The sequence below is a fragment of the Myotis yumanensis genome, unplaced genomic scaffold (assembly GCF_028538775.1).
Source record: "Myotis yumanensis isolate MYYU_CA2020_CCGP unplaced genomic scaffold, mMyoYum1.0.hap1 SCAF_18, whole genome shotgun sequence".
NCBI lineage: Eukaryota > Metazoa > Chordata > Mammalia > Chiroptera > Vespertilionidae > Myotis > Myotis yumanensis.
In genome coordinates, this window is record NW_027223769.1 from 34,574,803 (window position 1) to 34,595,160 (window position 20,358).

Genomic DNA, 20,358 nt, shown 5'->3' on the forward strand with positions numbered 1-20,358 from the left:
GGCGCTGGGGTTGTGGGTCTGCATTTTAAAAAATATATATTTTATTGATTTTTTACAGGGAGGAGAGGAGAGGGATAGAGAGTTAAAAACATCAATGAGAAAAAAACATTGATCAGCTGCCTCCTGCACACTCCCTACTGGGGATGCGCCCGCAACCAAGGTACATGCCCTTGATAGGAATCGAACCTGGGACCCTTGAGTCCTCAGGCCGATGCTCTATCCACTGAGCTAAACCGGTCAGGGCATGGGTTTGCACTTCAGGCAGGTGAGGGTTAACCTGGAACCCCCCTTCACATCGGAGCCGCTGGCCTTTGCTGCCTTAGAGGGGCCGCCACTGAAAAGCCCTGGGGCTCTGGGCTTCACTCTCTGCCTGCCTGCTCTCCATCCACCCCCACCCCCTTTCTCCAAGCTCTCCTCATCTCTCTTCCACCCAAAGGCCTCAAAGCCCTCAGCCCAGTAACGGAGCCAACCAACCTAGAGACCCAACTCCAGCCCCACCTCCTCCAGGAAGCCCTACCTGATTGAACCCCTCTCCTCTCCTTGCTGCAAAGCAGGAGGGCCAGTCAGGGAGATGGACAATGGTGAACCCAAGCAGAGTCCCCCGCCTCAAGTCGCTCACCTGCCGCCCAACCCCTCCCACCCCAGGGGCAAGCCCTATGACCCAGGCAATCATAATTACCAGGTGAAAAGTGCAAAGGTTGGAGGTGGGGTGGCACAGAAGACCCCCCTCAGCCATGGGGTCAGTGAGGCTCCCTCTAGGAGACCCGGGGATGAGGTAGTTGGGTCTGCCCAGGGGCAAGGCCATCCCTGGCCAAGGGGACAGAGAATAAAGGCCAGAGGTTACAGCAATTCCGCTCCTAGGCACCTACCCGAGGGAAATGAAAACATGTGGCCACACAAACGCTTGTCCGGGAACGCTCATTGCGGCAGGATTCAGGATGGCCAAAACGTGGACACGACTCAGATGCCCACCGACCGAGGAAGGGACCAACATCGGCGGCCATCCATCCCATGGGGCGTGATTCAGCCACAGAGCGGTCTGACGCCCGTGCCACATGGATGCACTCGGAAGACATAAGTGAAAGAAGCCAGTCACGGAAGACCGCAGACGCATGATTCTGTGTCTGAAATGCCCGCCCTGGACCGGTCCACAGAGACGGAAAGCAGATGAGCGGTCGCCTGGGGCTGGCGGGGAGCGTGGGGAGTGATCACTGCTGGTATGAGGTGTTTTGGGGGATGATTAAAAATGTTCTAAAAGCCCAAGCCGGTTTGGCTCAGTGGATAGAGCGTCGGCCTGCAAACCAAAGGGTCCCAGGTTCGATTCCGGTCAAGGGCACATACCTCAATTGCAGGCTCCTCCCCCGCCCCCGTGCAGGAGGCACCCAATCAATATGTTTCTCTCACATGGATGTTTCTCTCTCTTTCCCTCTCTCTTCTACTCTTCCCTAAAGATCAATGAGAAAATATTCTCGAGTGAGGTTAAAAACAAATAAATTTTAAAAAAATGTTCTAAAATCTGATCATAGTGGCAGTTGCACAAAAATGGAGGTATTCTCGAGACCGTTGACTTGGATACTTTCAAGGGGTGCATGCTACCGCCTGTGAGTCACGTCTCAATAAAGCTGTGTGAGCAAATGTCAGGGGTCCGGAGAGCCCCGGAGGGCAGTCGCTTAAGTCCAAGTGCCCAGGAGAGTGGATTTACACCGTCCTCTCTTCACACACGACACAAGGCCGCTACTGCCAGAGGTCGGAGGCAGTCTCTCCTGACCCTGGTGGAGACCTTTCTGCAGAAGCTGGCGGCCTGAATTTCCCTAAATAGGCCTATCTCCGGGCGTGTGTGTGCGTGTGTGAAGCACCTGCCATCTGGGTATTTATGTCCACGTTCCAGGCTGTCCGGACAAATAGGCCAGGGTAACAGGGCCGCCTGTACATACACTTCAGTGCGCTGCGGGTGTGGGGGAGGGGGAAGGGTGGAGGGCGACACGGTATTTATCACACATCACCCCGAACCTGAGCATCTCTCACGGCTCTGGAAGCCGCCTGGGCTCTGCGAGGGCAGTTCTTGTTCAGGTTTTCTTTCACGGTTGACGCCAGAAGATGACAGGGGCTGGAGCTCTCTGGAAGGTTCTCTCACACGTCTGGCCATCGGGGCTGCTATCAGCTGGGACCACAGCTGGAACTGTCAGCTGGAACACCGGCCCGGTCAGCCCCTGACAACCAGACACCTCCGTCAGCCCCAGCCTGGCCCTGGAGATCTGTGTTGGGGGCGGGGGGTAGGGTGGTGGACTGGGGGTCCAGCCCAGGAGACTGACGCTCCCAATCCAGTGACAGGACCTGGGGACCCCACTGGGCCTTTGTTCTCTTCTGAAGACCCCTCTGCTGTGACTTTCTCCTCTGGGCAGAGGTCGGCTCCTGGGCAGCCGGGCCGGGCTCGGGCCTGTGTGGGATAAGGAACAAGGCGTGGTTGCCAAGGGCCACGTGAGGAAGGACTCAGCTCCCAGGGCTGAGAGACACATGGGTGGGGGCGGGGATACAAACATGACCGCTGGCCCGGAAACTTCCTCAGCCCAGTCCAGCCCCGGGAAGAGCTTTACCAAACCAGCCAATGCGAGGTCTTTTCCAGGAAGCTCCGGATGTGTCCCAAGGGTGTATCCAGCTGTGGCTGGGGTCTCCACCCTGAGGCCTGGCCTTAGCCATTCAGGGGTGGGGCTGGGGGCAGAAGCAGGGCCTGGAAGGGTGCACAGCCCTCCCACCTTGCCCAGTGCCCTGCTCTCTGATCACACAGACGTACAAACCAGCTCGATCCCCAGCCTGGACCACCGAACATCCTCCTTTCCTTCTCGCTCCAGGGTTGGAATCTGAGCTCCACTGAATATTGGCTGTGTGACCTTGGGCAGGTCTGGCTCCTCTCCGGGCTCATTTGTGAAACGGGGAGGTTGTTGCTGAAATTGTGGGGAAGGGTCGAGACTAGAGGAGACCACAGAGGGTGAAGCCCTGCACAGCTATAACCAGGCGAGGCAGGCGACAGGAGTCAGACCCTCCCCGAGGGAGTGCAGGGTGAACCGGAAGGTCGGCTTTGAGCTGGAGAAAGTGGGTCCTTGGGCCCTGCCTCATTTTGCTCATCTCCTCACTGTACAGAGGAGGAAGCTGTGGCTGCACCTGTGGGGGTAAGAGCCTCGACGTTTGAAAGTTAAGAGAGTAGATCCTAAGACTTTTCATCTCAAGGAAAAAAACATGTTTCCTTTTTTTCCGTGTCTATGTGAGATGATGGATGTCTGCTGTAGGCAGTTGGACAGATATAAGCAGAGCAAGGACATGTACAGAAGGTCACCAGGGCAGAAAGCTACGGGCAAATGTGAGACGGGACCTTGACCCTAAGATGACCTTTCCTCCCCTAGCACATCGCTGGTCATGCGCTTGGGACCCCCTCACCGTTCCTCCCTGGAGATAATATCTAGGCTGCAGCTGTATATCAGCTCCGGGCCCAGAGGAGCAACAAAACCAGCCAGGGCTGACCTCAGGCCCTGGTGCCGGCCAGTCAGTCAGTGGAGACCACCACCCTGAAAGGACTCACCTGGGAAACTGCTGAATGTCCTACTGAGGCCTCCCCGCTGCCTACATCGTGTCGACTAAACTTCTTGTGAGAATCATTTCACAATGCACGGACGTCAAACCGCTATAGGCAGTTAGACACACGCGCGCAGAGCCAGGACGATGGGCCAGGTCCAGAAGGTCACCCAGATGGGAAGGCCCAGAGATAACATCTAAGCCTCAGTTGTCTTTTAGCTCCAGTCCCAGGTAAGCAACCAAACCAGCCAGGGCTGACCTAGGACCAGCTGCATCGAATAATGACCCCTGCTCTGGTGCCGCCAATCAGTCAGTGGAGACCACCACCCTGAATGGGCCCACCTGGAAAACTGCTGAATGTTCTAGCGAGGCCTCCCCCTGGGACCGCCCCTAAAGTCTTCGCCCTTAAAACCCTTAGGATGGAGGAGCCAGTGTGTTCTCCCTCCAGGGAGCACACCCTTCCCTCTCCCTCCTTCCCCTCCCCCCCTCCCTCCCCCTCCCCAGGCACCTTACCATTCACTTCCTCACTCCCAAGCTCCAAGGGTCCTTCCTTTACCTCTGGAACTTGTTTGCTAAGCCCATTTCTTCCAGGAATTACTTATTCTACCTTATAACTTACCCAATAGATGTTCTCTTACAGGTTGGGTCGACTTTGAATTGTCTCTTAGCCAGAACCCAAGTACCGAGATTGCTGAACCCAGGTTTGGTCTGACCCCACTGGTCAGACACCTTCCTGCCGCCTACAACATAACCATGTTGTACCCTAAACTTATAGTGTGTGTGTTGATTATATCTCGGTAAAACTGGGGGAGGGGCGGGGGAGGAGTAGGGGGAAAAAAGTCGCAAAGGTATGAACCAGGAGGTCACGGTTCGATTCCCAGTCAGGGCATATGCCAGGGTTGTGGGCTCGATCCCCAGCAGGGGGCGTGCAGGAGGCAGCAGGTCAAGGATTCCCTCTCATCATTGATGTTTCTCTCTCTCTATCTCCCTCTCCCTTCCTCTCTGAAATCAATAAAAATATTTTTTAAACAACAAAAGAAAAGAAAGAGTCCAGCCCTCCAAGCAGGCAGGCGGCAGGAGAGGCAGGTTCTTAATAAAATGAACAAGGGGAGAGCATGCCGACCAGAGGCTGACAACACTGGGACTTCTCCTGGCGGCTGCTGAAAGGGTCTTGGAGCTGAGAGCCTGGGCAGAGATGAAAGGGAAAGGAGAGGGGAAAGTAAAACGCATAAGCAACAGGTGAAGAGCATGCCCCTGAGCTCTGGTTGCTGCCTGTGCCTTTCCGCTGGCCTGGTGCTCCTGGTGCTGTTCCTTCTTCAGCCGGGGCTTCCCATCAAGGCATCGGCAGGCTTTTAAAAAATATATATTTTTTCATTGCCTGGGTGGGGGAATGGGAGTAGGCTGGAGGCGGTTAATGGGGGGGGGGGGGGGGAGGAGGACCTATGTAATACTTTCAACAATAAAGATAAAAAATAAAATTAAATATATAAATAATATTTTGATTGATTTCAGAGAGGAAGGGAGAGGGAGAGAAAAACATCAATGATGAGAGAGAATCACTGATTGGCTGCCTCCTGCACGCCCCACACTGGGGATGCAGCCTGTAATCCAAGCATGTGCCCTGACTGGGAATCAAACCGTGACCTCCTGGTTCGTAAGTCCATGCTCGACCACTGAGCCACGCTGGCTGGGCACGGCATTGGCAGGCTTTGAGGGACTCACCCTCCAGTCTCGGGCAAGCACTGGAGGCAGCTCCCTTGGCATGAAGGTGCACCCTGAGGGCCCAAGGTCACCTTGGCATCATTTCCTGGGAAGGGGAGACGGAATTTTGGGTTCAAAGTTTCCAGGTAAACTTCTTGGATCTTTGACCTGCCCACCCCCTTTCCCATGATGAGGCTGGTGGCCTCACTTGGCACCAGGTGTGCCCTGACCCTGACCCTATTAGGGTGTCGCTGCACAGGGTGTGGGTGTTTGGCACTCGGACTTTCTCCTCACACTCAGCAGGGGGTCAAGGACAATGTGGAGGTTGGCAAAGTTCAGGGCTGAGCCTCCAGGTGAGCCACTACCAGGCTGGGGGCAGCCCCCGCATCCAACTCCCTTCTGGGTCTAATGAGAAAGAAGTGATCTCAGAAACCTGGGCCAGCCTGCCCTCTAGTGGTGCTCAGCCGTAACTGCACTTTTCTGCCAGCTTTTCCCAATGCGTTGTCGCTTTTGAAGAAGGGTCCTCTGAGATCCACAGGTGACCAGGAGGGGGTGCTGTTCTCCTATCATTTCAAGCATCTCTTCCTCTCACATGATATTGAACCCTAAAAGGGGGGTGTAACTAGCATGTAAGCTACCTCTTCATACTAGGGACTTTGCATACCTTGCTCCCCTGACCCCTCCCAAAGTCCCGGGGGTCAGGGACTATTACTAACTTCTGTACAGAAATAGCCCCTGGCTTCGGGGTCACACCATAGTCCATTCTATGCCCGTCCGACTTCCAAAGCCATGTTTGTAATGTACCACCTGCCTGTGGGAACCCTCTAAGCCAGAAGTTTCCAGGCTATAACAAGAACCAGGCAAGCAGCAAACGGGAGGGAGGGTCATTGGAGAGTGGATGGGACTGCAGAAAACGGAGGGATATGTGCCATAGCTAAAGGGCACAGACCTGCTAAGGAGTGTTCAGTGGTTAGAGCACCGCCCGGCACACCAGAAGGTCATGGGTTCAATTCCCGGTCAAGGGCACATACCTGAGTTGCAGGTTAGACCTCCACCACCACTTCAGTATCACCCCACCCCCACCCCGTCGGGGCATGTGCGGGAGGCAACCAATTTTCCTCTCTCGCTCTCTCCTTTGGTGAGAATGCTGGCCTAGCCTCTAAGACAAGTTGAAAGTCTGCATTTTGATATAAAAGTTCCCGACTCTAAATATTGGCAATGAATTCAGGAAAGAGTTTAAACAGAATGCAAGTCAAACAAAGAAGGCTGCTGACACGTGGAGCTCCTTTCACACCCTCGCGGGGCAGGGGAGGTCTGGAGAGAGGAGGCGACTTGCCCACGATCGTCTGACCACATGCAGACAGAGCACAGGCTTGACCCCTGACTCCCGGGCCAGTGCTCGTCCCTGTGGTCTCTCCGCTCTCTGGGCCCCGGGGCAGGGGCTGAGCCACTGCTGACTTCGGGGAGGCGCTGGGACACATCCGACTCAGACTGGAGGCTGGGAAGCCATCACATTTATTGGCTTAGAGGGTCGCAGGGCCATCCTGGCGCCCTCTTGGGAGTCACAAGAACACTGTGCAGCATATGCAGCCCCTGGGAGCTCACCGGGTCCCGCTGAGGTAGTGGCTGTACCCATGGCCTTGCCTCATTATCTTAGACCTGGCTTTGTCCCTCACACAGGACAGACTGGGCCCCATCCATCCACAGGTCAAGCTGGCTCCACCTGGACCTGGGCCCACAGTCCGTGTAGGTCAGCAGTTAAGGGGACGGGTCACCAGTTTACTGATGGGGGAACTGAGGCTCATCCTGAAGACTCGTGGCTGAGCCCCTGGCTCGGTTCACGGGGCCGGTCAGTGCTCAGACACTCCCCTCGCCCCAGTCCCGAGTGGAAGACGGGCCGTGGCTTAGCTGCTCTGGAAGTGCAATCCATAAATACATACTTGGTTTGTAAAAAGTAATAAATTAGATCTTGGACCAGCCTGCGGGCATCGGGCCAGCCACGTGTCCTATGACATGGACATTTGTCATGTGTCTTCTACGAACCACCAATCATGTGTCCTATCATGTGTGGGGCTAGGACCCCTGACCACTGACCCACAGGCCACGCTGCAGGTTCCATGCAATGTCACGTGGAACTCTGCCATGTGTGACCTTCTGTGTCATGCATCACATCACGACACCCTCCTTAGGCCACATGTCCCTCCCGGTCATGCATGTCACATGTGATGCAAGGTGGTCCGTTGGCCACACGCGGCTCCTGGTTCTCACAAAGTCCTCCCTGAAGACTGTAGCAGGACACGCGTGTCTCTCCCTCCCGGGGCAGGGGACAGGGGCGCCCGCTGAGGCTCTTCCTGAGCCTCCATCCAGGCAGGTGCAAGTTGGCATCACTGGGCTGGATCCAAAGGGTATGAGGTGGCCATCAAGTCCCCCGAGGGGCCTGCCGCTCATTGGGGAAGAAAGCGAAGTCCAGCCGGGGCTCCTGGCTCTGCAGACGCTGGGCCGCGTCTGGGGGGATGTGGTTATTCCAGAGGCTGCGGGACACAGAGACAGGCACTCAGCACCCGTCCTCTCGTCTCTGCCCTCCGTCCTACCCGCAGATGGGAGACTGAGGCGCAAGGGGGAGAGCTGTGTCCAGAGACGCCTGGCAGAGGCAGGTGTTAGACCCGCAGGGCCCCCCAGGGAGAAGGTGCTCGCTGCCCCCACCCCGACTTCCACTCCGTCTTCCTGCCAGAGAGCTGTGATCCCGCTCATGTGACACCTGCCCAGCAAGGAAAAAGCTCCCCTTCCTGTTGTTAATCCTCACCCGAGGGCAGAGGGCAGCTTTCCATTGACTTTTAGAGAAGGGACGAGAGGGGAGAGACAGAGAGAGACATCTCCGTGAGAGAGACACATCGGTTGGTTGCCTCCCGCACGTGCCCTCACCAGGGCCAGGGATCAATTGTGCAACCGAGGTGCATGCCCTGGACCGGAATCGAACCCGGGACCCTTCGGTCCTCAGGCTGAGGCTCTGTCCACGGAGCCCAACTGGCTAGGGTTCAAGCTCCCCTCCTAAAGACACTTTACTTGCATCGTCTGAAATGGTCACGACCTATTGGTTTTTGTAACGCTTCACTGTTGTCGACCAGCCGTCTAGCGTGCCCGCGGGGCGCATGGTGCCTGAGAGGCGAGGCCCGTGCGCAGGGCACAGCCCACACAACCGCACGCGGTGCCTCTGGTTAAAGCCACCACAGTGAGTGCTGACCGTGAGCCAGAAGCTGTGCTCAGCGCTTTGTCTCACCATCGGGTCCCCCCAGCAACTCTGCGGGGAAAGCGATCATATCCCCGTCGTACAGATGGGAAGGGGGAGGCTGGGAGAGGTTGAATTACTGATGCAGTCGCACAGCTGGGGGTGGCAGAGATGGAACGTGACAAGGTTACTTGCTGCCAGCTTCTTGGTGGAGTGGCCCAAGTCTCCCTGGCAATTCCCAGCCCGGGTCCCCTTACACCGTAGGGGTCGGTGCGGCCTCCCACCCACCGTCCTGGCCCCAGCAAGTCCGTTACCGGATGACTTGGATGCCAGAGCCCTGCGCCAGCCCTTCAGCCAGGAGCCAGGCTCCGTACGCTGTGATCCGATTCTTCTCCAGACTTCCCGAGGCACAGCAGAGGAAGGGGAGAGACAGACGGTCAAGGGTCAAAGGTCAATGGTCAAAGATGAGGGGTCAAGAGTCAAAGGTCAGGGGTCCAGGGTCAATGGTTAAGGATCTAGGGTCAAGGGACTAGGGTTAAGGTTATGGTTGTTAGGGCGGTTGAGGGTTATGGTCAAAGGTCAGGAGTCACAGGTCAAATGTCAGGGTCACCGGTCAAAGTTCAGGGGGTCAAGGTCAAATATCAATGGTTAGGGGGTCAAAGGTCAGTGGTCAGGGATCAAGGATCTAGCATCAAGGGACTAGGGTCTAAGGTTAGGGTTAGGCTTGTTAGGGCTGTCAAGTGTTAGGGTCAAGGGTCAGGGGTAAAAGTCAGGGGTCAAAGGCCAAGGGTCAAAGTCTAAAGGTCAGGTGGTTGATGGTCAACAGTCAAAGGTGAGGGTGAGGGTAAGGTTTAAGGGCTAAGGGTTAAGGGTTAAGGGTTAAGGGATTAGGGCTTAGGGTCTAGGGGTTAGGGTTGGGCTAGGGCAGTGGTCGGCAAACTCACTAGTCAACAGAGCCAAATATCAACAGTACAACGATTGAAATTTCATTTGAGAGCCAAATTTTTTAAACTGAAACTATATAGGTAGGTACATTGTTATTAACTTAATTAGGGTACTCCTAAGGCTTAGGAAGAGCCACACTCAAGGGGCCAAAGAGCCGCATGTGGCTCTCGAGCTGCAGTTTGCCAACCACAGGGCTAGGGCAAGGAGGGCTTCCTGGAGGCAGAGGCCTTACCCCAGGACGCAGGTCCCCCTCTGGCCCCCCCGCCCCCCTGGCTTCCCAGGATGGGCCCCTCTTACTCCACACTCTTCAGCTGCTGCATCCGAGGCAGGACCTGGGCCAGTTCGGCAGCCGCCTCGTCCCCAAGCAGGTTCCAGGACAGCCTGCAGGACAGGGGCCCAGGTCGGCATCAGGAGAGCAGCGGGGGGGGAGGGCTGGGCCAACAGGCTCCAGAGTCCCTGAGGGGTGCTGTGTGCCCTCCCTGGAGACTTCTCAGGGCACAGGTGGCTCCTCCCCCCAAACCCATTCCCAGGCTGGTCATCCTTCAGAACCAGGCAGCTCAGGACCCGGCTGTCCCCAGAGTCCAGGACACTTGGTTTGTAACGGTCCAAACTCCCACCATGCGTGTGCTCCATCGTGACTTTTGTCACATCCACGAACCTCTTGTGTTATTATTTGTTGCCTATTTTTCTACACACACACACACACACACACACACACACACACACATTTATAATTGATTTCAGAGAGGAAGGGAGAGGCAGAGGGAGATAGAAACATCAATGATGAGAGAGAACCATTGATCTGCTGCCTCCTGCACACCCCACACTGGGGATCAAGCCCACAACCCAGGCAGGTGCCCTGACCGGGAATTGAACCGTGACCTCCTGGTTCATAGGTCGACGCTCTACCACTGAGCCACGCCAGCCGGGCAAGGTTTGAACGCCTCTGATTGCCAAGGGGGTGGGGGTGGGGCAAGGCCAGTGGGCAGGTGGGGGGCCTGCTGGCTTCAGCTACTCTTCACTACCAACAGGTGGTTTATAAATCAGGGTCCCATATGCCAGGCCAGGCGGCCTCTCCAGCCACCTCCCAAAGGGAAGGTCAGGGGCAAAGCCTCTAGGGACCGGCTGGCCCACCTCCCCTCCCGCCACTCACAGGCAGGGACACAGGCAGGAGAGGCTGTGGACACAGCGCCCACCTGTGCCCCTCGCAGCTCAAGTGTGAAAACTTCCTCCAGAGGAGAACTGAGCAAGAATGACCTTCCCACTTGGCCGGAGGGCTCTGGGGGGAAGGGAGCCGTGCCCTGGCACAGCAGGCCAGGGCCATGCCCCGGTGCCCAGCACTCACAGGATTTCTTCCAGGGCCGGGCAGAGCATGAAGCTGGCAGCGAGGAGCTTGGCAGCCTGGTCGTCGATCTCACAGGAAACCAGGCTGGGGAAAGAGCGGGATGGGAAGGAGGTGTCTGAGTCGGGCAGCTCCCAGCCCCTTCCCCCTGCTGTGCCCTGAGCAGGAGGGAGCGGAGTAGCCAGGGGCCGGGGCACGTGGGAGTCTTAGAAAAGTGCCCCCTTTGGTCCCAGGCTCCCCTGGACCTGAGGCCTCTGTCGCTTCAAAGGCTTTCCCGCCCGGCTGGTGTGGCTCAGTGGTTGAGCAGCGACCCATGAGCCGAAGGGTCACCAGATCGATTCCCAGTCAGGGCACATGCCCGGGTTGCAGGCTCGATCCCCAAGTAGAGGGCGTGCAGGAGGCAGCCGAACGATGTCTCTCTCATCGATGTTTCTCTCTCTCTCTCCCTCTCCCTTCCTCTCTCTAAAATCAATAAAAACATAAAATAAAAAAAAAGGCCTTCCCAGGTGTCAGCGAGGGCTGCCCCCACCCTCCCGCCCAGCTCCAGGGAGTCAGGGGGCTACTTACTCTATCTGCCTCAGCCGCGGGAGCCCCCGACGGAAGTGGGGGACCTGTCCGGCCAGGGTGTTCTCTGCCAAGCTGAGGGGCAGGGACACTGTGAGAGGAGCCCCCGACACCCCCTCTTGTCCCCCTGCCCAGGCTCCACGGCCCCCACTCACCTGATCTCTTCCAAATTCGGGCATCCGTCCAGGGCCCGGCCCAGGCTCAGCGCCCCCTCTGGGCCCAGACGGCTGGACCGCAGGCTGGGGGAAGGGGAGAGGGAAGGGGAGTCTTGGGGAACCCTGTGGGGGCTGGGGGGCTGGATCCCCACTCACAGCCTTGTCTCAGGCTATGCTGCCAGACCTCAGACGGTCTCTGGGTCACAGCCATCCCCAGCCACACAGGACCCAGGACGTATCAAGGACCCTGGCTTTGGAGTCCGAGACCCCAAGTTCGAGGCCTGGCTCCATGTGTTAGGAAGGTAAGCTCTCCACCCCTCTCCTGCTTGCAGTTCTGCGGCCTGGAAATGTAGCAAATAAAGCCCCAGCCCCACGGGGCCGCTGCGAGGCTCCAGTGAGCATGGACACACACTGTAGAGTGCTGGGCCGTGCGGCTGGGCGCTCTTCTCCCGCATGGCCCCCTGCTGACACGTCCTGGCTCACCCTCAGAGATGCGCTCAGGAGCCTTGAACTCTTTTGCAGATGAGGAAACTGAGACTCGAGGGGCGGGGCCCGGCCATGGGCACACAGGGGCGGTGGCCGAGCCTGGACTAGGCTCCCCAGACTCCAGAGGCGGGGGAGGAGCAGGCGGGAGAGCGGGCAGCCAGCCCAGTGCATGCCAGTTTGCCCAAAGGCAGGGCAGCTCAAGGGACGAGGACCCTGACCCCCAAGCGCTCATGGAGGAGCCCCGCCCTCTAGCCCCGCACACACCACAGGCGGGGCCACTCACTGCAGGACTCTCAGGTGCGGGGGCAGCGCCCGGGCCAGCCCCAGGGCTGTGGGGTCCCCCAGGGCATTGCAGCCGAGCCTGGAGGAAGAGAAGGGATGAGGCTGAGCACCTGGCTGGCTGCCTCAGGCCCCGGCCTTGTACCTCCCTGGGGAGATGAGGGCCAGGTGGGCCTTGGGGACACAGAGGGCGGAGGCCAGTCCCCCTGGGCACACACTCACCTCAGCTCCTCCAGGTGCTTGCAAAGGGCGAGGGACTCCACCAACCGCACGCCCCCAGCCGGGCAGATGCCGTTCGCTGAGAGGCTGTGGAGGGAGGGGGGCAGACATCAGACCCTTGGACCCCCCATTTCCGCCACCCCTTCCCCCCATCTCCTGGGGCCCTAAGAGACAGCATCCCCACTGCACACCCTCCCAGCCCGGTGGGGCAGAAAGGCCCAGAGAGGGGCAGGGGCTGGGCTGCTCGAGGTCCCAGAGTGAGCAAGGCCTGGAGGTAACTCAGAGCCACTGGGCACTGAAGCTGAAGTTCAGCCTGAGGCAGAAGCCAGGGTCTCCTCAGACCATGGGGCGGCCCCCGAGGGCCCCTGTGGGGAGGGCTGGCCACTCACTCCACCCTCCGGAGCTCAGGCAGCCCGGGCAGGACGGCAGCCAAGTGCTGGGCACCCGCGTCTCCAATCTGGTTGTGGCTCAAGCTTGGGGAGAAAAACAGCAGAACTGGAAGCATCCGCCTGGCCCCCAGCTGGTAGGTTCCCATCCCCGTCCCTATCCCAGACCCAGGAGGAGGTTAAAGTCTAGAGAAAGGCCGAGGCTCACAGATAAAGGCCCTCACAGTACGTTGGGTGCTGACTCCAAGCTCGTATCCCGTGTTTACGACGTCCTGCCTGATGTCTGCCCTCACTGCCTCCTGCTGCCATCAACACGCTCACATCCCACCGTTGGGTTTCCCGGGCCCTACGGCAGGGGCTATGCCGCGCAGGAGTTGGCGAGGGCGACGAGTGTCACCAATACGTGAGGAGTGTCTTCAAGGAGCCTCTTGCTTTTGTCATCTCCCCCCCACCACTCCCCCCACGTGTTCTGGGCCCCGGGGGCGGGGACAGGCAACTCACCCCAGCTCCTCCAAGCTGGTGGCGGCTTCGAGGGCCTTGGCAAGGCGGGAGCAGCCAACATCACCAATGTCGTCCCCACTCAGGCTAGGGAGGCAGGGAACAGGCCAGGAGGCCATCGTCAGGAGTGAGGGCCTCGGCAGGGGCTGTGCTACAGACTCTACAGCTTGCGAAGCCTTTACAAGTCTAGGGACTCACAGGCCAGCCATCCAGCTTCGGGGGGGAAGGCGGGACCGGGTGGGCATGACTGTACCCAGTGTCCGGGGGAGGAAACAGAGGCCCGGGGAGGAGCCGGGGCTGGTTTCAAGCCCCCCCCCCCCCCCCGCCCCCGGGCAGGCGGAAATGCCAGCCCAGGGCTGCGGGCCTGGCAGCGGAGGCCACGTGTCCTGGTCTGAGCAGACTTGGCCTCGGCCCCACATCAGGGATCTCTAGCCAGCCCCGCCGAGTGCCAAGTTCATGTGGGTTCCACATTCAGGCAAACAGTTTCCCCAGGCATCTTCTGCTAATCCGTGCAAATGGTGGCTTATCCTCAAACCCGTCTAGTGTCTTTTCTGAGCCCTGCCTGAGCCCTGCCTCTGGGAGTGGGAAAAAAATAAAACAACGCAGCCCATGCAAACTGAGCCCCACACTAGCTATTTGTCTGAGGGTTGTTTTCTTTTGCAAATTAAAATTAGCCATCTGCCTTCCCTTAAATTATGGGGGACATGACCTGCTCCCACATGCTCTGCTCCCCAAACCCTCTGACCTCATTTCCTAGCGCTCTACAGTGCTGGGGGGGTGGGGGGGGAGAGGTGGACTGGGATAAGAACAAAGCAATGCCTGGTGTCGTGGTTGGGTTTGTGTGTGTGTGTTTTTAAAATATAATTTTATTGATTTCAGACAGGAAGGGAGAGGGAAAGAGAGAGAGAGAGATAGAAACGTCAACGATGAGAGAGAATTACTGATTGGCTGCCTCCTGCATGCCCTCTACCTGGGATCAAGCCCGCAAGCTTGGTATGTGCCCATGATTGGAATCAAACCTGGGACCCTTCAGTCTGCAGGCCGACGCTCTGTCCACTGAGCCAAACCAGCTAGGGCTTGCGTTTGTTTTTAGTCATCGTGTTTTGTATTTTGAAATACCACCTGGAAAGAGCGTGTGATATTTGTTTATCAAAGTGGCCAGGGCCGCCGGGGAGACTGTCAAGGTCACCAGATCTGAGTCTAGGCCGGAGATTTTCAACACGTGTGCCGCAGGCGTTCTCAATACGCAGCACCCGCCCTGGCCAGGTCGCTCCGGCGGCTAGAGCATCATCCTGTTATGCCAGGGGTGTGGGTTCAATCCCAGTCAGGGCACATACAAGAACATGCCATACCTGACTATGCAGTCAAGGGCACTGGCTTCTTTTCTGTTCGATTGTCAAATAAAAAAAAAATGACAACAGCCAACGCAATAACACCTGTCTGGTGTGAGTGAATCAAAATTATACCCTTGCTCAATGGGTGTGGCTCAGTGGTGGAGCGTCGCCCCGTGAACCAAGAGGTTACCGGTTTGACCCCTGGTTGGGGCTCATGCCCGGGTTGCAGGCTCCACCCCCAGGAGGGGGTGTGCAGGAGGCAGCCGATCAGTGATGTTTCTATCTCGCTATCCCTCTCCCTTCCTTTCTCTCTACAATCAATACAAACATATTTTTAAAAATTATACACTTTTTTTGGGTCACATCAACATTTTTTTTGGGTGTGCCACAGAATGTTAGTAATTCGTCTGTGTGTGACACGCGATGGAAAAGGTCGAACTCGCTGGTCTAGACCTTCACTATTCAGTGTGGTCTGGGGCCCCAGAAGAAGTACCTCGAGGGAGCTGGTTAGAAACGCAGAATCTAGGGCAGTGGTTCTCATCCTTCTGGCCCTTTACATACAGTTCCTCATGTTGTGACCCAACCATAAAATTATTTTCGTTGCTACTTCATCACTGTCATGTTGCTACTGTTATGAATCTTAATGTAAATATCTGATGTGCAGGGTGGTCTTAGGCGACCCCTGTGAAAGGGTCGTTCGACCGCCAAAGGGGTCGCGACCCACAGGTTGAGAACCGCTGATCTAGGCGACCCGGACCCAGGGAACCAGACGCAGGATGAGTTTGTGCACACGGAGGGTTGGTTGTTCTGGGACTTGGCCCCGACCCATCAGCCACTTTTGTAGCCGGGAGGGAGCTGGTGGCATTGAAAGGCAAGGGCAGTGGCACCAGCTGGCAGGATGCCGGAATGTGCCAAGGACAGGGGCTCAGTGTGTCCTGGGCCGGTGGTCCCTGTGGAGCTGGAGATCGAATCCTCCCACTCACGCCCATGGGGCCGCTGGGACACTCACCAGAGGCTCTGCAGGCAGGTCATGTGGCTCAGTCCTTGCGAGAGTACAGCCAGGGTGGAGTCGTCCAGGGGGAAGTGGCTGAGGCTGGAGGGGAGGAGCCAGAGGAGGCCTTGGCATTGCTGGGGTTGGGCCCCACATGCAGATCAAGGCCCGTCAGTCCAGCTGCCTGAGGCCTCAGTGCTTGGCAATGCCAGCTGCCCAGACAGCCACCTCCATCCACACGGTGCCAAAATATCGCACACAACAAAACTGCCCTGGGGAAGCCGAACGCCGGTTCCCGGCACGAATCATGACAGCCATCCCAGCAGCAGCTCCATTTCTGAACCACACGGGACCCGGACTACTGATCAGTAACCAGAGCGACCACATATCCAGGCTCAGGGCCATCCTGGCCGGTGTGGCTCAGTGGTTGAGCATGGTCCTGTGCACGGAAAGGTCGCAGGTTCAATTCCCGGTCAGGGCACACGCCCGGTTGCTGGCTCCATTCCCAGTAGGGGGCGTGCAGGAGGCCACCAATCAATGTTTCTCTCACATGGATGTTTCTCTCTCTTTCCCTCCTTCTCCTTTCCTCTCTCTCTCTCTCTCTCTCTCTCTCTCTCTCTCTCTCTCAAACAGCGGTTCTCAACCTGTGGGTCGCGACCCCTTTGGCGGTAGAACAACACTTTCACAGGGGTCGCCTAAGACCATCCTGCATATCAGATATTTACATGACGATTCATCACAGTAGCAACATCACAGTGATGAAGTAGCAACGAAAATAATTTTATGGTTGGGTCACAACATGAGGAACTGTATTTAAAGGGCCAGAAGGTTGAGAACCACTGCTCTAAATTCAATAAAAACATATTTGAAAAAAAAGAAGAAGAAGAGAAAGGGCCACAGGTCTGCTCTGTTCCCTGCAGCACCTCTAGTTCCGGCTCCTGGCCCAGGTGCCCAGGTGCCCAGGTGAGTCTATATTTGTCAAATACATACATGAGCCCATGAATGACCTCATTGGCCTCCAACTCTCCAAACAAAAGCTCCCAGAGGCAGGGAGGCTGAGCAGAGGGCAGGCACATGGAGGGGGACAGTTCAGTGGGAACACACATGAGCCTTCTGGTCAAAGTCGCCCTAATACCACCCCCATCCCTGGGCCAAAGGGGGCCAAAGGGGGGGAATTTCATTGTGAAGAAGCAACGAGTCAGAAGGCCACTTCTGCACTGTATCCAAAACACAGGTTAGTAATCTGGAGCAAAGGTTACCAACTGTCCTTTCAGAGCTGTTTTCCCAGGAATGTCGCCCTCAGGGATCGCATGTCCTCGGCTGCATATTTCTACCATGACGAACTTTGGAACGAGCGTGTGTGTTTGGTCATGGGAAGGACTCAGAGATTAAAAGCAGGAGATCCCCCGTTAAATGTTCCATCTAGATGTTATTAAGTCTGTGTGAGATGGGGCCTCGCCTTCAGACCGAGGCTGTTTCTGGTGTTTCTAAGAATTTGGTGACTCCAAATTATAAAAGTTGCCAGAACCTAAAAAAAGACGGTAGGCAAATGGCAGTGGACATCTGTGGATTGTTTTTCTGCCCAGATTCTGTTTCCCTTTGCTCTGTGAATAGCACCCTGAAATACCACCGCCCCCCACGAAGTCCAGAGCATTGGGTGGGCCCATGACCCAGATCGGGCCAATCAAAATACATCATGCTCAGAGCCACAGTGATGGGTGTAGGAATGGCCATGTGACCTGCGCTGGTCCAGTGAGAGTCAACCAGAGGCCTTTGTGGTAGGTACTGGGAGGAAGTACCAGTAGTTGTAGCTGCAGGAACCCCTGCCTGAGAATGAAGTCAAGAGGGAGAGAGCCCTGGCCAGTTAGCTCAGTGGTCAGAGCATCGGCCTGCGGACAGAAGGGCAGACGCCTGGGTTTCATGCAGGAGGCAACCAATCCATGTGTCTCTCTCTCATCAATGTTTCTCTCTGTCTCTCTCTCTCCCTCCCTTCCACTCTCTCTAAAAAACAAAAAGCAATGGGAAAAATATCCTCAGGTGAGGATTTATTTTTTTTAAATATATTTTATTGACTTTTTACAGAGAGGAAGGGAGAGGGATAGAGAGTTAGAAACATCGGCAAGAGAGAAACATCGATCAGCTGCCTCCTGCACACCTCCTGGGGATGTGCCCGCAACCAAGCTACATGCCCTTGACCGGAATTAAACCTGGGACCTTTCAGTCCACAGGCTGACACTCTATCCACTGAGCCAAACCGGTTATGGCTCCTCAGGTGAGGATTTAAACAAACAAACAAAAAAGGTGGCGAGGGAGAGAGCCAGAGAGAAAGGTGGGGGGGAGGTGGTGGGAACAAAAATAGAACCTGGATCCAGCCAAGCCTGAAGCCAGCTGCCTTGTAATATCCTGAGACGTGAGCCAGTGCGTCTCTGGATTGGGTGGGTCGGAGTGAGCCAGCGTTGTGACAGCCCTCAGAGCCAGGTCAGGGAGTAAAAAGGAGGGCGCCCAGCTCACCGGGCCATTCGGGGATTGGACAGTTCGTGGTCACAAAAGCTGCCAGGGTGGCTAGGCCTCCTCCCAACAGCCCTTCCCAGCACTTACTCGAGCCTCCTCAGCCAGCTCTTGCCTTCAAGGGCCCCCGCCAGCACCGTGGAGGCCTCCTCGCCAAGTTGGTTGTTAGACAAGCTGTGGGGGGACCAGGCGCGAGGGGAGGGTTAGACAAGCCTGCCCAACCCTGGACCCCTCAATGCCCGCAGGAGCCCATCCTAGCCCACCCCTCCCGTCCAGGCTCCCTGGGGGCATCTGGCTCCACAGTCAGGCTCCGGGGTCCTTGAGGAGAGGGCATGGCCGTCACAACTGACCGGGCTAAGAAATGATGCCCTGAGTGAGGGCTGCACAAGAGGAGGCCAGGGACAAGCCCCCCCGCCCCCCGCCCCCCCCCCCCCCAGTGGTCTTTTCTGTTCATCCACAGCCACCTGGGCAGAGCAGGGTTATGACCAGGTTACAGATGAGGCATGCAAGCCTGGAGAGGCACAGCTCTGTGCCCAGGACACTCTGAATGAGAGGTGGAGCTGGGACCAAGAACACAGCGCCCAGCCTTCCCCAGGCCACACCCAGAGAGGGAGAAAGTGATCCCTTGATGTCCACTCCCCAGCTCCCCAAAGCCCCGCCTCCCTATCCTCTCCACCCCTGGCCCTCAGCGGGGCCAGCCCTTCCCAGACCCCTCCTCCCTGAGACTCACTCCAGCTCCTCCAGGTGGCGACAGCGGCTCAGACCAGATGCCAGGGGGGCCAGGCCCTCGGAGCTCACACAGCTGGAGGCCAGCCTGGTGGGGGTCAAAGGGCAGCATGTCAGGCAGGAGCTCTGGGTCTTGGGGGCTCTGAATGCTGATGGGGGAGGGCAAGGAAGTGGGTGGGAAGCAGGAGGGGGTCCTCCTTTCCTTCATAAGCCTCTCCCCCTGAACCAGTAAGTTGAGACATTGCTTGGAGGCAGGACTCGTTATTTTCCTAAACCCGTGGTCGGCAAACTGCGGCTCGCGAGCCACATGTGGCTCTTTGGCCCCTTGCCACGTGCGGGCGCGCATGTACAGTGCGATTGAAACTTCGTGGCCCGTGCGCAGAAGTTGGTATTTTGTGGAAGAGCCACACTCAAGGGACCAAAGAGCCGCATGTGGCTCGAGAGCCGCAGTTTGCCGACCACTGTCCTAAACCCTCATCATTCAGATGGCAGCTTCACAATTTATGCCATAAGTGGGCGTCACTGTAAATCTAGCTAGTGACTGCCCATGTCCATGAGCTCTACGCCTTTATTTAAACAACAACAAACAAAAGAAGCAAGTATGGAGCGGCGTTAAAGACTCATTGGCGCCCCGGCCAGTGTGGCTCAGTGGTTGAGTGCCGACCTACGAACCAGGAGGTCACGGTTTGATTCCCATCAGGGCGCATGCCCAGGTGGTGGGCTTGATCCCCAGTAGGGGGCGTGCAGGAGGCAGCTGATCAATGGTTCTCATCATTGCTGTTTCTCTCTCTCCCTCTCTTCCTCTCTGAAATCAATAAAAAAAGTATTTTTAAAAAAAAGACATATTGGCAAAAGAAGTCCTTCTCTGGGATGCAAACAGTGGGATTAACACAGAATTGAAAGTTAGGAAAGTCTCATTTTGCAACCATCATACTGGTTATTTGATTCTGGCAAGAATTGCCAACGAATGCCAAAACTCCGTGGGTGAAAGTGTGAGGCAGAACAGGAAGTTTACAGAGTCTTAAAGCAGCTCCGTCAAAGACACTTGCTAATGAGAAAGAGGAAAAAACTAGGAGCTGTGGGACTGAAGACACCTGGCAGATGCCACCTACACCAGGTGATCACAGTTCACGTCACCGGTCAGGGGACGAACAGACGTCACGGACGTGCAGATGTGACGAGCTGAGGACACACGGAGCCTCTGTGATGCTCCTGCCCAACATGCAGAACCTGCATCTCAGCTCGAGGGAAGGTCGGACAAGCCCGGGCTGCAGGGCGGCCGGCAGAGTAACCGGTGTGACTGTCATGACAATATCATGGAAGACCAAAGGGCTGGGGACCTGCTCCGCATGAAGGAGACCAAGGAGAGATGGCAGCTCACGGCCGTGTGTGGTCCAGGACTGAGGGCGGGGGCGGGGGTGTGTGTGCAAT

At 56.9% G+C, this 20,358-nt stretch overlaps 1 protein-coding gene across 6 annotated transcripts in view; it reads right to left on the reverse strand.

Annotated features, from left to right (window-relative positions):
• Positions 1-6,684: 6,684 nt before the first annotated feature.
• NLRC5 (NLR family CARD domain containing 5) overlaps positions 6,685-20,358 on the reverse strand; it is a 76,983-nt gene continuing 63,309 nt past the window's right edge. For 4 of the 6 annotated variants that reach the window (XM_070398814.1, XM_070398813.1, XM_070398811.1 and 1 more), the window contains 14 exons: positions 18,932-19,015; positions 18,292-18,375; positions 15,712-15,795; positions 13,372-13,455; positions 13,079-13,228; positions 12,874-12,957; positions 12,488-12,571; positions 12,270-12,347; positions 11,501-11,584; positions 11,349-11,420; positions 10,785-10,868; positions 9,737-9,820; positions 8,809-8,892; positions 6,685-7,799 (listed from right to left, as the gene is read on the reverse strand). In XM_070398814.1, the coding sequence (XP_070254915.1) occupies positions 7,688-7,799; positions 8,809-8,892; positions 9,737-9,820; positions 10,785-10,868; positions 11,349-11,420; positions 11,501-11,584; positions 12,270-12,347; positions 12,488-12,571; positions 12,874-12,957; positions 13,079-13,228; positions 13,372-13,455; positions 15,712-15,795; positions 18,292-18,375; positions 18,932-19,015 (1,252 nt within the window). In that variant the 3' untranslated portion in view covers positions 6,685-7,687. The remainder of the gene's footprint in view (positions 7,800-8,808; positions 8,893-9,736; positions 9,821-10,784; positions 10,869-11,348; positions 11,421-11,500; positions 11,585-12,269; positions 12,348-12,487; positions 12,572-12,873; positions 12,958-13,078; positions 13,229-13,371; positions 13,456-15,711; positions 15,796-18,291; positions 18,376-18,931; positions 19,016-20,358) is intronic. The other 2 variants (XM_070398816.1, XM_070398815.1) reach the window with 1 other exon arrangement.